This window comes from Heterodontus francisci, chromosome 18, assembly GCF_036365525.1.
Source record: "Heterodontus francisci isolate sHetFra1 chromosome 18, sHetFra1.hap1, whole genome shotgun sequence".
Taxonomy (NCBI): Eukaryota; Metazoa; Chordata; class Chondrichthyes; order Heterodontiformes; family Heterodontidae; genus Heterodontus; species Heterodontus francisci.
In genome coordinates this window covers 43,094,123-43,110,625 of record NC_090388.1, presented here as the reverse complement: position 1 = coordinate 43,110,625, position 16,503 = coordinate 43,094,123, and the positions used below count along the sequence as shown (strand labels likewise).

Below are 16,503 nucleotides of genomic sequence, written 5' to 3'. Positions count from 1 at the left end.
GTTCAATACGCAAATCGCAGTCCTAAGACCACAAGTGCTGTATTAGGTTGGAACTGGTTGAAGCATGTGGTTTCTTGCTCCGATTAACACCATGGCAATAATGTCAAGGAGGCCCAGCAAATGTAAGTGCGAAATTATTTTTGGGGGGCCAGGAGTGCTCCTCCGGGCTCCACATAAATAATTGGGCTGCTGCTGCTGCTTTTGGCCCATCCCCACCATAACTCCAAAAGCCCTACCCCTGCACTTGCCTTCCTGTCAGCCAGGGCAGCCTGATATTAGCAGAGCTAATTGATGCACTCCAACCTGCCGGCTTGTTGCCAGTGAGGTCAGGGCCTCAAAACTGCAACTGCTTCTTTGCTGCAGGGCTCTGCTGGCCTAGAATCAACCCCCTTATGCGTTTCCTTGTGCTTGTATGCTGACTTCACAGACCCAATTTTCCTAGAAAATGCCCATTTACTGGGCACAGAAATCAGGAAAGGGTGCAAAAAATGTTTCTTTAGGACTGTACCTCCAATATGTAGTCCTGGGATTCTTGGAGGAAGTGGGTAGACAGCGACCATCCAACCCAAAGCCACCAATGACAGAAAGGATATTGTAATATTTCCTAATTTAACTTCACAGTTTTGTTGCACCATTACTGTGATTGCATTGGAGTTACTTTGAGCTGAATCTTCTATGCCCGCTGCTGATGTCGCAGAACAGCCACAATCTTCCGTGCGGCGGCTCATTTAAATAGCCGGGGTGGGCCAACCCCCACCCCCTCACCCCCCCCCCCAGCCAATCACCTGGAGAGGGCTGGCTGTCCGCCCCCAGCAATGACGTCAGCTGCCTGTGTGCAGGTGCTGACGCCATTGTTAAAGGGCTTTCAGCTCCACTGGGAAATTTAAATATTTAAAGATAAAGTTAATAAAAATAAATGAAGACATTTCTTCTGCCCCTCTCCCACCCTCCCATAACAATTAAATTAATTATTTTCCCTCCACCCCAAAACACTTACCTCGTCCATCTGACCTACCCCCCTCTCCCGCACCAAACTGCATAAACTTTAAACTCCAACCCCTCCCACCATCCCCGACACCAATGATGTTACTTTGACCCCGTTTCCCCCACTCCTGCACTGATAAACATACCTCCTCCCCCCTCCCCACCAGTGTGGCGCCTCATTTCCCCAGGGGATCCGACGGCACGGGAGTGCTGGCCAGCTGCACGAAAATCACAGCGGGGCATCAGGTGGTGGCATATGTATCATTTATTCATTCTTTTTAATTTATTTAAATATTCAAATGAGGGTGGCCCGTCGCTGAGTGGCGGGGGGCTGCCACAAATCCTCCGCCGATAATATCGGGCTGGACCCTTTCAGCGTAGGGGTGCGTGGCAGCCCTCTCCCGAGGCATCATCAGGCCCCCTCTCATTTAGGACCCTGATGCCTGGGGGAGAACAAAATCCAGCTCTTTGTTTTTCTGTCTTTCTATCCATCTCATGTGGCTAAACTAATTTTGCCGGTTCTATAGTTCAGATGTGATCTTCTACATTGCCTTCCCACTCATTCGAAGTTGACGTCACTCCACTTTTGTCTGGAGTTGAACACATTCAGTAAATCTGAATGGTTTTCTTGACACCTGTTTCTGTGATGAGTCAAAGACCCAGCTGGAAGAACTATGTGAATTTATTAGTCATAGGGAGTGTTAAGCTGCTGGCAGAACATTGTGTTCAGATCAGTTCAAGAGTGGGTTAGCCATCAGAAAGTACAGTATTTGTGCCTCCTGTGTAATAAGGTTCAGTTTGGCTATATCTCAAAGCTAATTCTGATGCTGGACCATCGTTCTGATTGTTCCTTTGGAAGTTTGAATTCCAGGAGTGCTCTTTGGAACAGTTGAGATCAGCAGAAATTCAGATTTGGTCAGCTTCTTTAGCTCATTGAAAGACTGGTGGCTTTCACTGCTGGCTTGACTATTTTAAAAATCAGTTATTCAGTGTTCACTGCAGTTAACATCTAAAATAGTAATTGCTGGTTTTGCGTCTCCCAAAATTACTGAATGGAACAAAGTCATGCCTGATCTACTGTATACAATATAAGTGACCCAAACAAACTGTTTAATGTAAATATGAAATATCAATAGTTGAAGACATTGGCCTGGATTTTGCAGTAAGTGGTGAAGCAAGGACGCTCGCTGCTGACGTCAAAGAAAGCCTTGCTAAGAGATCTGGCGATCTCTGTGGCAAGAACTTTACCTCCGTTTGATGTGCAATGGTTTGTAGTGTTCTTTAATGGGGATTCCTGGCGTGGAGCTGCTGTGATGCCATCAAGCTTTCCAAGCAGCCACTCACATTAAAGAACTCTCATAGACAGTCAAACAGGAAATGAAAAGCATTAAAATCAAATCACTGAAATTTTTTTTTACATAAATAAAATAAAAATTATGACATATACATGGGTGAAGGTCGAAGCTGAAATATCATGAAAAAATTTTTTAAAAATTATTTGAAAAAATTTAGTTTAATCTAGCAATTAATCTTAACGTTGACACTTAACACTCGACAAATATATAATTATTTTTTCAGGGCTAGATCTGTTGTTCAGCAATAGTATTGCACAGATCGCTGTTTAAATCCCAGTTACACCTGATTGAACAAGGTGTAATTTTTTGTCAGGTTTCTAATAGAAAAGAGCAGAAAAGGTGTAGTTCTCAGCACATTAACAGATTTCAATAATTGCTGACTAGGTTGGTGGGAGCGCAGAGCAGCCTGTGGTGGAGCAGTGAGTGACAGACCGCAACTTCAGCATTTGTGCAATAATCTGCGCTTGCACTGAACCCTGAAGTTGTAATCAGTTTCAGAGGGCCAATGATGGCAAACGCTGACAGTTCGCCAACAAAGTTCCCTGCAGAATCCAGGCTATTGTAGCTTAAATGGTGTGGAAGTCTCTGGGGTGTATTTTCTATTCAGGTTGCACCTTCTAGATTTTTATTTATTTTTTAAGTGCTTGTTTTATGTCCTCCTAAATGAGAGTTAACCTTCGTATGGTTAAAGCTTAGCATTTTTCAGTGTGTGGTAAACCAGACTTTGTTTTGGTAAACTGAATAGAAAAATAGGCCAGGATTTTATCTTGACGACCACTGGCTAAAGTGCTGGCGAGAGCCCCACGTCGCCTCCTCTGGGAAAGGCCCACCGGATTATGTGCCAATTAGGCACATTAAGTGGACAGCGGCAGTCCTTCCCCAGGATTAAGGACCCCAGCGATGGAAGTTCCGCCTGCTGAGAGCTTCCAGCCAGTCAGAAGCTGGCAGCTCTTTCACTGAGCAGAGCCACCGTGGAGACGGTGGCTGCTGCAGGTGCTGGACTTACTGGAGAGGCTGGACCCAGGCAACAGGTAATTCAGGGCAGGAGGGGCTTTGTGGGGTGGGGTGTTACAGGGGAGGGGGTTGTAGGAGGTTCAGCAGCAAGGGCAGGGGATGTGGCTCTCAGCGGGCTCCCTCCATCCCGATGCAGGTCCCTAGATCAGGCACGTGCCTTTTAATGAGGCTCCTCCGCCCGCCCATCCCCGGAGACAGCAAACAACCTGCACGGGCTTGCTAGGCTGCTCCCCGTGCGGTGATAGGCCCACCTGATGCTGGGCTAATGCTGGCGGCGGTGGGATAATGGGCATTAATTGCCCATTTAAGGGCCTCAATTGGCGGCACTGTTCACAGGCCTTCCCACCCCAGACTGAGTGGTGGCGGGATTATCCCCCACCATCCCGCCCTATTAAATGCTCTCCCTGCCTCCAAACCCAATGCAGGGGAGAGCATAGAAGTCTCCCCATAGGGTGCAGTTATACTTCACTTTCTCATAGATACAAATTTGTATCCAAATCCACTAATTTGAAAATGATTACCGAGTGCACTGATACCCTGAGGTGTAAAACTATATAGCTCCAGCCAAAATAGTTTTGCTTTAAATCAGTCAAATTTCACTGAGTTCCAAAGCCAAAATTACAAATGCTCATCATCCATTGGATAATAATAAAAAAGTTTTGGATAAGAATCACTTTAAATATATTGTCAAAGTACACTGTGTGAAGCAAGATTGTAGTGAAAGATTTAACAAAATAACAAATGTTTTAATTTTTCTCCATTGCAGCTGTTTGATAGGGTGAGAGAAGACTTCCAGAAAAAGATTATTCCTATCGGCAGTGAGCTGATGCAGCCTAATCTGGCCATCAGCTCAGAGGACACCGAACGTCTGCTCTCCTGCATTAACGTAGTCTTCCACTGTGCAGCTACCATACGATTCGACGAGCCTTTAAAGTATGTCACTTGTGTAATCTTTGTACCCAGATAGGAAAGGCAAAAAAAAGTTTTTACAAAGTTCTAATTTTCCTGTTTAGATAACTAACTTTGTATAATTATTTTCAGAAGTTGTTGCTGGATTTGCTATAATGTGTTGCCCTTACACAGCTACTTCTTCCCCTAATGCAGGTGCAGGATAAATGCAAATACTTAACAGGTTAATCGTTCCAATGCCCACTTTGCAGGCAATCTCGTATACCTAAGAGTATTATAAAAATATTTGAAGTATGATTGATAATGGCATAAAAATTAGAAATAAGTTAGCTCCATGATATGTTTCATTCACAGTAATTGGATGACATCATCACCAACATCCACTTTCGACATTGTAAAATTTCTAAGACCAATTCTACAGTGCAACAAAATGTAGCAATCCGTGTATCATTTCACTGAAAATTATACTTCGACAATTGTTTGGAAAAATCCCCCTCTGGTTATTTTTCAAAGTTACCATTGCAGAATACTTTTATGAACCTGCTGTTCAGAAATATGATCAAAACAAAACTCACCATAAACTGGAATTTAAATTTGAAGTAGACCTCTCCATACTCCAATCATTCATTAAGAAATCTGCCAATCCCTTCCTATAGGCCTATAGGGAGCTAAAGATCACCATATTTTGTTTGTTCTGTGGTGGTGTAAAACCAACTTTTCCTCCTATTTCTTTCCATTCAAGTCTTGCCAGGCCATGACCCTCCTGCATAGAGAGGGCACATGTGTGACCTGCTCCCAGTCTCCTATTGCTGTTCTTCATCCAGTTATTAAAAAGGCATATAACAACATTCCTGTGAGAACCCTCTCTCCAGCATTTCATCCCACAGATGGAGAGGTCAAACCCCTAGTTGGGGCACCTCAAAGCATTGCAACAGAAATCACATACTCAGTAGAGTAGGGGAATTGAGCTTGCATTTTTTTTTATTGTACACTGCTACCTGTTGATGTTACCAGGCCTGCCCATAGTCAAAAATGTTTCCAGTGTGCACTGTTTTGCCAAATTGAGGATAGAACGGCAATTTCGGAGTTCAGGCTCTCATCGATTTGACAAGTCCACCCACCCATATTTATAATGGCATTCTGTTAACGAGAGGAGATAGTGTGTGTTTAAAGCCCCATGTAATCGTAGGTGATAAAATGTTGTCTTTTAGGCTATCTGCTTGTGCATTCATTTACCTCACCTAGTGATTGGTTTTTCCACTCCATGATCCTATTTTCCTTTGCTCTTGCCCTGCACAGACATGCCCTGCAGCTGAATGTGGTGGCCACACAGCAGCTCCTAGTATTGGCCCGACAGATGCAGAAGCTTGAAGCCTTTATCCACATCTCCACTGCTTATGCAAACTGCAACCGGAACCACGTAGAAGAGGTCATCTACCCTCCACCTGTAGAGCCAAAGAAGCTTATTGACTCTTTAGAGTAAGCCTACTTTTATAATTCAAAAGCAAAATACGGCGGATGCTGGAAATCTGAAATAAAAACAGAAAATGCCAGAAATCTTCAGGTCAGGCAGCATCTGTGGGAGAAGAAAAACGAGTTAACATTTCAGGTCAATCACCTTTCACCAAAATAGATGCTGCCCGACCTGCTGAGGATTTCCTGCATTTTCTGTTTTTTCAACTTTTATAATTGTTTTATTAATTAGATACTCATCCCCCTATTTGTCATATCACCAGAAATTCAAATATAACCAAAATTGAGAGATGAACCATGGATAGCAGCAATGGAAAGCTGGTATATTAAATACTAAGCTTTGGGTGTAGATCTCTAATGCAAAATAATAGATAAACCTTTTAATGTTTTAGTAGCTGAATGACGAAGTTACATTTGTTCTGCAAAACACAGGGTTTTTTTTCCAGGAAATGCAGCAAAAACATTCTAAATGTTCAATATCACAGCACAGTTCAATTCAGTTGCACAGTACGGCTCAATTTGAATTATGTAGATTGACTTTCACACTACAAACCAATCTAAACATCTTTAAGTTGTTCCTCCTGCAGAATGTGGGAGGTAGGGGTCGCCAAGAGTGTCCCTGCTGACTGCATCTGCGGGAAGTGCACCCAACTCCAGCTCCTCGCAGACCGCGTTAGGGAACTGGAGCTGGAGCTGGATGAACTTCGGATCGTTCGGGAGGCGGAGGGGATTATTGACAGGAGTTATAGGGAGGCAGTCACACCTCAGGTAAAAGAAGTAGGTAGATGGGTTACCGTCAGGGGAAGGAAAGGGAACCAGCAGGCAGTGCAGGGATCCCCTGTGGCCGTTTCCCTCAACAACAGGTATACCGTTTTGGATACTGTTGGGGGGGACGACTTACCAGGGGTAAGCAATGGGGTGCAGGTCTCTGGCACAGAGTCTGTCCCTGTTGCTCAGAAGGGAAAAGGGAAGAGGAGCAGAGCATTAGTCATTGGGGACTCCATAGTTAGGGGAACAGATAGGAGGTTCTGTGGGAACGAGAGAGACTCACGGTTGGTGTGTTGCCTCCCAGGTGCCAGGGTACGTGATGTCTCCGATCGTGTTTTTGGGATCCTTAAGGGGGAGGGGGAGCACCCCCAAGTCGTGGTCCACATAGGCACCAACGACATAGGTAGGAAGAGAGATGGGGATTTAAGGCAGAAATTCAGGGAGCTAGGGTGGAAGCTTAGAGCGAGAACAACCAGAGTTGTTATCTCTGGGTTGTTGCCTGTGCCACGTGCTAGCGAAGAGAGGAATAGGGAGAGAGAGGAGTTGAACACGTGGCTGCAGGGATGGTGTAGGAGGGAGGGTTTTGGTTTCCTGGATAATTGGGGCTCTTTCTGGGGTAGGTGGGACCTCTACAAACAGGATGGTCTTCACCTGAACCAGAGGGGTACCAATATCCTGGGGGGGAGATTTGTTAGTGCTCTTCGGGGGGGTTTAAACTAAATCAGCAGGGGAATGGGAACCTAAATTGCAGTGCCAGTGTACAGGCTGTTGAGAGTAGTGAGGTAGGGGATAAGGTTACAGGGACGCAAGAGGGCACTGGCAAGCAAGAACTTGGTTTAAAGTGTGTCTACTTCAACGCCAGGAGCATCCGGAATAAGGTGGGTGAGCTTGCAGCATGGGTTGGTACCTGGGATCCTGATGTTGTGGCCATTTCGGAGACATGGGTAGAGCAGGGGCAGGAATGGATGTTGCAGGTTCCGGGATTTAGATGTTTCAGAAAGAACAGAGAAGAGGGTAAAAGAGGGGGGGGTGTGGCATTGTTAATCAAGGAAAGTATTACAGCGGCAGAAAGGACGTTTGAGGACTCGTCTACTGAGGTAGTCTGGGCCGAGGTTAGAAACAGGAGAGGAGAGGTCACCCTGTTGGGAGTTTTCTATAGACCTCCGAATAGTTCCAGAGATGTAGAGGAAAGGATAGCGAAGATGATTCTCGACAGGAGCGAGAGTAACAGGGTAGTGGTTATGGGGGACTTTAACTTTCCAAATATTGACTGGAAATACTATAGTTCGAGTACTTTAGATGGGTCTGTTTTTGTCCAGTGTGTGCAGGAGGGTTTTCTGACACAGTATGTGGACAGGCCAACCAGGGGCGATGCCACATTGGATTTGGTACTGGGTAATGAACCCGGCCAGGTGTTTGATTTAGATGTAGGTGAGCACTTTGGCGATAGTGATCACAATTCGGTTAGGTTTACCTTAGCGATGGGCAGGGACAGGTATATACCGCAGGGCAAGAATTATAGCTGGGGGAAAGGAAATTATGACGCGATTAGGCAAGATTTAGGATGTGTAGGATGGGGAAGGAAACTGCAGGGGATGGGCACAAACGAAATGTGGAGCTTATTCAAGGAGCAGCTAATGCGTGTCCTTGATAAGTGTGTACCTGTCAGGCAGGGAGGAAGTTGTCGAGCAAGGGAGCCGTGGTTTACTAAAGAAGTTGAAGAGCTTGTCAAGAGGAAGAAGAAGGCTTATGTTAGGATGAGACGTGAAGGCTCAGTTAGGGCGCTTGAGAGTTACAAGCTAGCCAGGAAGGATCTAAAGGGAGGGCTAAGAAGAGCAAGGAGAGGACACGAGAAGTCATTGGCGGATAGGATCAAAGAAAACCCTAAGGTTTTCTATAGGTATATCAGGAATAAACGAATGATAAGAGTTAGAACAGGGCCAATCAAGGATAGTAGTGGGAAGTTGTGTGCGGAATCAGAGGAGATAGGGGAAGCGTTAAATGAATATTTTTCGTCAGTATTTACAGTAGAGAAAGAAAATGTTGCCGAGGAGATTACTGAGATACAGCCTACTAGGCTAGATGGGATTGAGATTCACAAGGAGGAGGTGTTAGCAATTTTGGAAAGAGTGAAAATAGATAAGTCCCCTGGGCCAGATGGGATTTATCCTAGGATTCTCTGGGAAGCCAGGGAGGAGATTGCAGAGCCGTTGTTGTTGATCTTTAAGTCGTCATTGTCGACAGGAGTAGTGCCGGAGGACTGGAGGATAGCAAATGTTGTCCCCTTGTTCAAGAAGGGGAGTAGAGACAGCCCTGGTAATTATAGACCTGTGAGCCTTACTTCGGTTGTGGGTAAAATGTTGGAAAAGGTTATAAGAGACAGGATTTATAATCATCTTGAAAAGAATAAGTTCATTTGCGATAGTCAGCACGGTTTTGTGAAAGGTAGGTCGTGCCTCACAAACCTTATTGAGTTTTTCGAGAAGGTGACCAAACAGGTGGATGAGGGTAAAGCCGTGGATGTGGTGTATATGGATTTCAGTAAGGCGTTTGATAAGGTTCCCCACGGTAGGCTATTGCAGAAAATACGCAAGTATGGGGTTGAAGGTGATTTAGAGCTTTGGATCAGAAATTGGCTAGCTGAAAGAAGACAGAGGGTGGTGGTTGATGGCAAATGTTCATCCTGGAGTTTAGTTACTAGTGGTGTACCGCAAGGTTCTGTTTTGGGACCACTGCTGTTTGTCATTTTTATAAACGACCTGGATGAGGGTGTAGAAGGGTGGGTTAGTAAATTTGCGGATGACACGAAGGTCGGTGGAGTTGTGGATAGTGTCGAAGGGTGTTGTAGGGTACAGAGGGACATAGATAGGCTGCAGAGCTGGGCTGAGAGATGGCAAATGGAGTTTAATGCGGAGAAGTGTGAGGTGATTCACTTTGGAAGGAGTAACAGCAATGCAGAGTACTGGGCTAATGGGAAGATTCTTGGTAGTGTAGATGAGCAGAGAGATCTTGGTATCCAGGTACATAAATCCCTGAAAGTTGCTACCCAGGTTAATAGGGCTGTTAAGAAGGCATATGGTGTGTTAGCCTTTATTAGTAGGGGGATCGAGTTTCAGAGCCACGGGGTCATGATGCAGCTGTACAAAACTCTGGTGAGGCCGCACCTGGAGTATTGCGTGCAGTTCTGGTCACCGCATTATAGGAAGGATGTCGAAGCTTTGGAAAGGGTGCAGAGGAGATTTACTAGGATGTTGCCTGGTATGGAAGGAAGGTCTTACGAGGAAAGGCTGAGGGACTTGGGGTTGTTTTCGTTAGAGAGAAGGAGGAGGAGAGGTGACTTAATAGAGACATACAAGATAATCAGAGGGTTAGATAGGGTGGATAGTGAGAGTCTTTTTCCTCGGATGAGGATGGCAAACACGAGGGGACATAGCTTTAAGTTGAGGGGTGAAAGATATAGGACAGATGTCAGAGGTAGTTTCTTTACGCAGAGAGTAGTAGGGGCGTGGAACGCCCTGCCTGCAACAGTAGTAGACTCGCAAACTTTAAGGGCATTTAAGTGGTCATTGGATAGACATATGGATGTAAATGGAATAGTGTAGGTCAGATGATCGGCGCAACATCGAGGGCCGAAGGGCCTGTACTGCGCTGTAATATTCTAATTCTAATTCTAAAAAGTTGCAGACTGCATGAAGATAATAGGTGAGTAAAGTGTAGGAAAGATATGTAGAGACTTAGAAGTTCATATACATTTTGAGTGACAGACAGTAAGCTGCACCAATAAACAGTGCAGGAGATTTAACTGAAGGTAACGTAATATTCAAATTCCTTGGAGGAGTAATCTGTGTACTATGTCACTTATTCTGAATATTTGATATATTTGAACATGTGCAATGCCAGGCTCGTACTAGATGTCAGCACATGGCAATTGAGCTAAATCACACATATTTGTAATCAGAACTGAATGGCAGTACTGATGCTTATTACTCTCAAACTGTGACCACCTACTCTAAAAAAAATTAGCATCATAGTGATTTCAAAGCCAGCATTGAGCTTGCCAGTGCAATCTGACTGCAGCATCAACAGTGTTTGTAACAATAACCATATTCACAGAAATTAAGTCAGTAGATCTGTCAGTACACCTGTGGCTACAGCTAGCTTTACAACATTGTGTGCAATTCACAGCTGGCGTATGATTGTGTTTTAGCCTGCAGTCAGATGCTCCTATATAGAAAGATTTACAGCACAGAAGGAGGCCATTAGGCCCATGTCTCTGCTGGCTGAAAAAGAGCTACCTATTTTGTGTCTCAGATGACAGGGACCTGCAAAATGCGAGATTCATAAACTATTCCATACCTGACGGGGGGTGGGGTGGGGGGGGCTGTAGACGCTATATTAAATATATATTTGTATGTTGTCTGATGAGGTTTCACAGAGCTACTGAGGAAAATTTGTCATAGTGAGTTGAAACATGCTGGAAGGACATCATGAAACTTTGAAGTTTGGAATAAGGCAGAACCTGAGTTCATCAATATGTGATATCTACAGTACAAATAGGATAAACACATAGGCGGATGTGTACAAACAAAGACATTTTGATGGGTTCATCAGTCATGTCCTCTTTTAAATTTTGTTCCCTTTGACATTAGTATTTGACAAGGTTGAGGGATGTTAGTCCAATGAGTGAAAAGGTTTCTTAATTTTGGCATGAGGTTCAGCATGATGTGATCCCAGATATATATACAATACAGCCAGAAGCAGAGTACAGAACATTCTTTTTCAGTGCCCTTGCTGTTGCCTGTCAGCCAGCCAGCCTAGACTGCTATTGCCCATGCCAGGGTAGTGCAGTCTGAAGCTAGGCCTTCAAGGACCAGGGCTGTTTAAGGACATCCTGCAAAGCCAGCAGCCTTCCGCCAGCCATGCTGCATCTACTTTGGTTGCACTGTGTAGGAGAGCTAGGACAGGCAAAGGCACCCACCCGCAGGACAGGAACTAAGGGAATGCACAAGGGTGATTACACTCCCAGCACCAACACTAACGACCTACCTAAAATGGTGTCCGGCGCGACCAGTATCAAAAATGTGTGTGCAAAGTGCGGACAACGTTTTGGACCCAAAACGGCACCCTTAGCGGCAAAACTACGGGCACTACACAATCAAATTTTGTGGCCATTCTGTTGAAAACACTGCAATGCTGACTCCTCTCCTAATCATTGTTATGTATAATTACGATTTGTAGTTCAGTTTATTCCACTTTGCATTATCTGCACTTTGATGGTCTGCACATAAGCTAGTTCAGATTATGATTTGAACTGGTGTGATACTTGCTTTCATTTAAGGAATACACTATATACAGTACAAAATCCCTTTATAAAGACCTTCATTCAGGGCTCAATGGAGAATGCTCATTTTAGAAGAGGCACAAGAAAGAATGTTCCTTTAAGTCTTTAGCTGACTGGCAGGCAGTGTTTAATCTGTGTTTGCTACATTCCTTGCCCAGTGCAAAATATCACCACAGGATTAAGCAGGCTCTGCTGTGCCAAGCAGACAAGGGGCAGAATCTTATCAGCCATGCAGAGACAGCTTTGGAGGTGTGAGGGCGGGGATTTTCTGAAAGTTGCACGTTGGGTCATCTACCCAAAGCGTTCCTGCCTCTGAGCGCTCTTGCCGGAGGCGGGGTCAGATTGGCACAGGCTGCACGCCTGGCAGTGGTGGGTAGCCAATTAGGATCAACTAAGTGCCCATTTGGGGCATATTGGTGACAGCACTGGGATCTTCCCAATGGCAGACAGGCCCCCCGGTGAGACCGAAGGCCACCTTTGCCACTTTCCAATCCTCTGGCAGCTCTCATAACTAGGGATGATTGGAAGATTATGGCAAACCCTTCAGCTTTCTCCACTCCTGCTGCCTTTAGCAACCTGGGATGCAAGCCATCTGGACCAGGCGACCTATCCGCTCTAAGCATAGGCAGACTTTCCAGTACATCAATTATTCAGTATCAATTATCACCCCATGCATTACCTCTGCTGTCACCACTTCTACCGATATTTTGTCCGCATCCTCTTCCTTAGTAAACACCCAAAGTACTTATTAAGTATGCTAGCCTTGCCCTACACCTCTAAGCATAGATTACGCTCTTTGTCCCTAATAGGCCCAACCCTGCCTCTTACTACCCACTTACTATTTGCACACTGGTAGAAGATTTTTACATTACCTGTTATGTTCTCATATTCTCTCTCTGACAGTTTGATTTTCCTCTTCACTTTCCCTCTCAACTTAATGAAGAATTCACTTGACGTGCTTCATGCACCCTCTTTTTTGTTTCATCATATTCTCTATCCCCCTCATCATCCAAGGAGCTTTGGTTGGCCTTCCTTTCCTTCTTGTTGGAAAGTACCTAGCCTGTACCTGAAACATCTCCTCCTTAAAGATGCTCGATTGTTCTGTTACAGTTTTTCTGATCAAACCTTGGTACCATTTTACCTCGGCTAGATCTCCTCTCCTCCCATTGAAGTTAGTCCTCTTCCAATTCAGAAGCTCTACTTTAGATTGTTTCTTGCTCTCTCCATTGCTAATCTAAACCTTATGATACGATTAACATTCTTACCCAAGTGCTCCCCCACAGACACTTGGCCCACCTCATTTCCCAGCACCAGATCCAGTAATGCCTCCTTCCTTGTTGGACTGAGAATATACTGGTCAAGGAAGTTCTCCTGAACACATTTCAGAAATTTTTCCCCCTCCTTTCCTTTTATCTAACCTAATGCCAATTGATATTTGAATAATTAAAGTCCCCCAGTATCACTAGTCTGTAGTTCTTGCACATCTCTGTGATTTCCCTACAGATTTGCTTTTCTATCACTCTCTCTCAGGCCTATGGAGTACTTGCAGTAGTGTGATCATCCCCTTTTTGCTTCTCAATTCTAACCAAATGGATTCTGTCCTTGCACCCCAAGGACATCCCCTCTTTCCAAAAATACAATGTCTTCCCTAATCAGTACTGCCATCCCCTAATCTGTACTGCCACTCCACCTCCCTTTTCTCCTTCCCTGTCTTTTCTGAACACTTTGTATCCGTGAATATTAAACGCCCAGACCTCACCATTTTTAAGCCATGTTTCCGTTATTGCCACAACATCATATTCCCACTCGGTTATTTGTGCTTGTCGCTGACCAACCTGGATATGTCAGGACTGCTGAGCTTTGATCTGAGCTGTTGGTTGTGGGATCGCTTCATTCTGTCCATAGCATCTTGCTTCCACTATTTAGCATACACATAGTCCTGTGTTTTAGCTTAATCAGATTGCAACCTCATTTTTTTTCGCTGCTGCTCCTGACATGCTCTTCTACTGTCCTCAGTGAACTAGGGTTGGTTCCCTGGCTTGATGATAATGTTAGAGTGAGGGATATAAGTTACAGATTGTGGTGAAATACAATTCTGCTGCTGCTGATGGCCTATGGTACCTCATGGATACCCAGTTTTGAGCTGCTAGATATGTTCTGAATCAATCCCATTTAGCATGGTCGTAATGCCACACAACATAATGTGGGGGGTGTCCCCATGTGGATGGGACTTCATCTCCACAAGGTATTTGTGGTAGTCACTCCTACCAATACTGTCATGGACAGATGCATCTGCGATGGGTAGATTGGTAAGGATGAGTTCAAGTAGATTTTCCTGCCTGTTGGTTCTCTCACCACCTGTCGCAGGCTCAGTCTAACAGAAATGCCCTTCAGGATTCTGGAAGTTTGGTCAATAGTGACGCTCCCGAGCCACTTTTGGTAATGGACATTAAAGCATCCTACCCAGAGTACATACTGTGCCCTTGCTACCTTCAGTGCTTCTTCCAAGTGGTGTTTGACATGGAGGAGCACTGATTCATCAGCTGAGGGAGGGTAGTAGGTGGTAATCAGCAGGAGGTTTCTTTGCCCATGTTTAACCTGATGCCATGAGACTTCATGGGGGGGCCAGAGTCGATGTTGAGGACTCCCTTTCAATTGTATACCACCACGCTGCCACCTCTGGGGGGTCTGTATTGCTGGTAGGATGGGACATACCAGGGATGATGATGGAGGAGTCTGGGACATTGGCTGTAAGGTATGATTGTGAGAGTATGACCATGTCAGTTTGCTGTTTGACTAGTCTGTGGGACAGCTCTCCCAATTTAGGTGCAAATCCCCGGATGTTATTGAGGAGGACTTTTCAGGGTCGACTGAGTTGAACTTACCTTTGTCATGTCCAAATCTGGTGCCTAGGTCGATGCCAGGTAGTCCATCCAGTTTTATTTTTATTATACTTTTCTGTAGCAGTTTGTAGATAATTTAGGTCTTAGTTAATGAACACCGTTTGCACAGGAATTATTGCCTCCATCCTCTAAGTTGCTGAAGATAAAGTTTGCTTTCATGACCTTTAGATGTCTGCAATTTGTTGTTGAAAATATATGACAGTTATAGTATTATTAATCATATCTGTTGCCAGAAAATGCATAATGCAGAAACATTTTTGACATGCTTATTAGGATTAATTACTACTTAAAGAATTTGCCTTAAGGGGCTGGTTGGCACAATGGGTTAGAATGCGGTTGTTTTGCTTTTAGATGCAGATTCGAAAAAGCCCAAACTGATGAAGTGCATATTGTATCTTTGTTTTTGTAATAAAGATCCTAAGCACAATTAATCTGGACATGCTTAAACTGCAGCTCAACAACACAGAACTGGCAATATATTTGGCAGCAAGTGGCATCAAATTGTTAGACAGCCCGCAAAGATAGCTCGCATGAGAAGTGGAAATACTATGTTGATACAGTTAGGGACTGCTGTTCTGGGGTTGGGATAAAGATGCATTTCTGTTGCATAGCAGAGAGAGCTGTACTCTGAAACTGTACTATACCAAAAAAATCAGCCAGATTCCCAAAGCTGATCACTATCCAGCGACCCCCATCTGTGTGGACTGTCAAATAACTTGTCACTCGCTGTCTAGTCTTGCACCTGAATGATAGCCAATGGCAGTCAAAGCCTATTGGACTGTATCTTAGTGAAAGTCAAAGCTTTCCAGGGAGGAGGGAAGAAATTGAAAAAAAAAACAAAAAAATTGTCATAGTACCTCTCTGCTCACCTGTATTCCACTCATTTTCAAACAGTGCACAGAGCCACAGTACTTGTATACAAACCACTCTCATTTCCTTTGAACCAGCCATCAACCAGAATCAAAGGCCATTTGATTGCTCTGCATGATTTGAGTCTAATTCAAACAATGTGATGTTCTTAACTCAGCTGTGAAAAATCTGTCATTGATGGTGGCAGCAAATTTCATGAATTCACATACTGTTTATGGTATGAAGCACAAAGCATTTTGATAAAAAGGGATTAAGTGGAGGTGTTTGGCCTGGCTATTTTAAGCTCTGTATGCAGCCTGAAAATGGTTCACATATTTCAGAACAAATTTTAGTTTTGAAGCCTATGGTTACAAGCCATCCCTACCCCAACAAACATCTTGGTCAACTCCATAGCAGTAAGTTATAAAAAGGGTCTTTCAAAAGATTTCCTTTTTAAATTTAAATTATTTTCTTTCCATTGTTCTCACAACTCCTTCGCTTCATAGTTTAAATATATCACAGTCAGAACAGTGCAAAATTGAATGAAGCAACATTTACCATAGCGTTTCTTTTGCTCAATCCTAGCAGTTCTGATTCCTTTCTTCCACTAATTTATAATTGGGTTAGTTCGTGCTTCACATAAAGTCATTTTACTGGTTAATGTAGCATTTTTTCAGACAAGAGTGACCTACATTTTAATGTAGTTGGCAAAAAAACCAGAGATGAAGTGATATTTATTTTCTTTACGCAGCAAGTTGTCACAATCTGGAATGCACTACCTGAAAGGGTGGTAGAAGCAGATTCAATCTTTCAAAAGAGAATTGGATATATACTGGAAGGGAAAACAAATAGCAGAACTATCCTGAAAGGGCAGGGGAGTGGGATTAATTGGATAGCTCTTTCAAAG

At 44.2% G+C, this 16,503-nt stretch overlaps 1 protein-coding gene across 6 annotated transcripts in view; it reads left to right on the top strand.

Moving 5' to 3' along the window:
- LOC137379576 (fatty acyl-CoA reductase 1-like) overlaps nucleotides 1-16,503 on the top strand; it is a 220,300-nt gene that overhangs the window by 105,747 nt on the left and 98,050 nt on the right. For all 6 annotated transcript variants that reach the window (XM_068050606.1, XM_068050601.1, XM_068050602.1 and 3 more), the window contains 2 exons: nucleotides 4,120-4,286; nucleotides 5,562-5,741. In XM_068050606.1, the coding sequence (XP_067906707.1) occupies nucleotides 4,120-4,286; nucleotides 5,562-5,741 (347 nt within the window). The remainder of the gene's footprint in view (nucleotides 1-4,119; nucleotides 4,287-5,561; nucleotides 5,742-16,503) is intronic.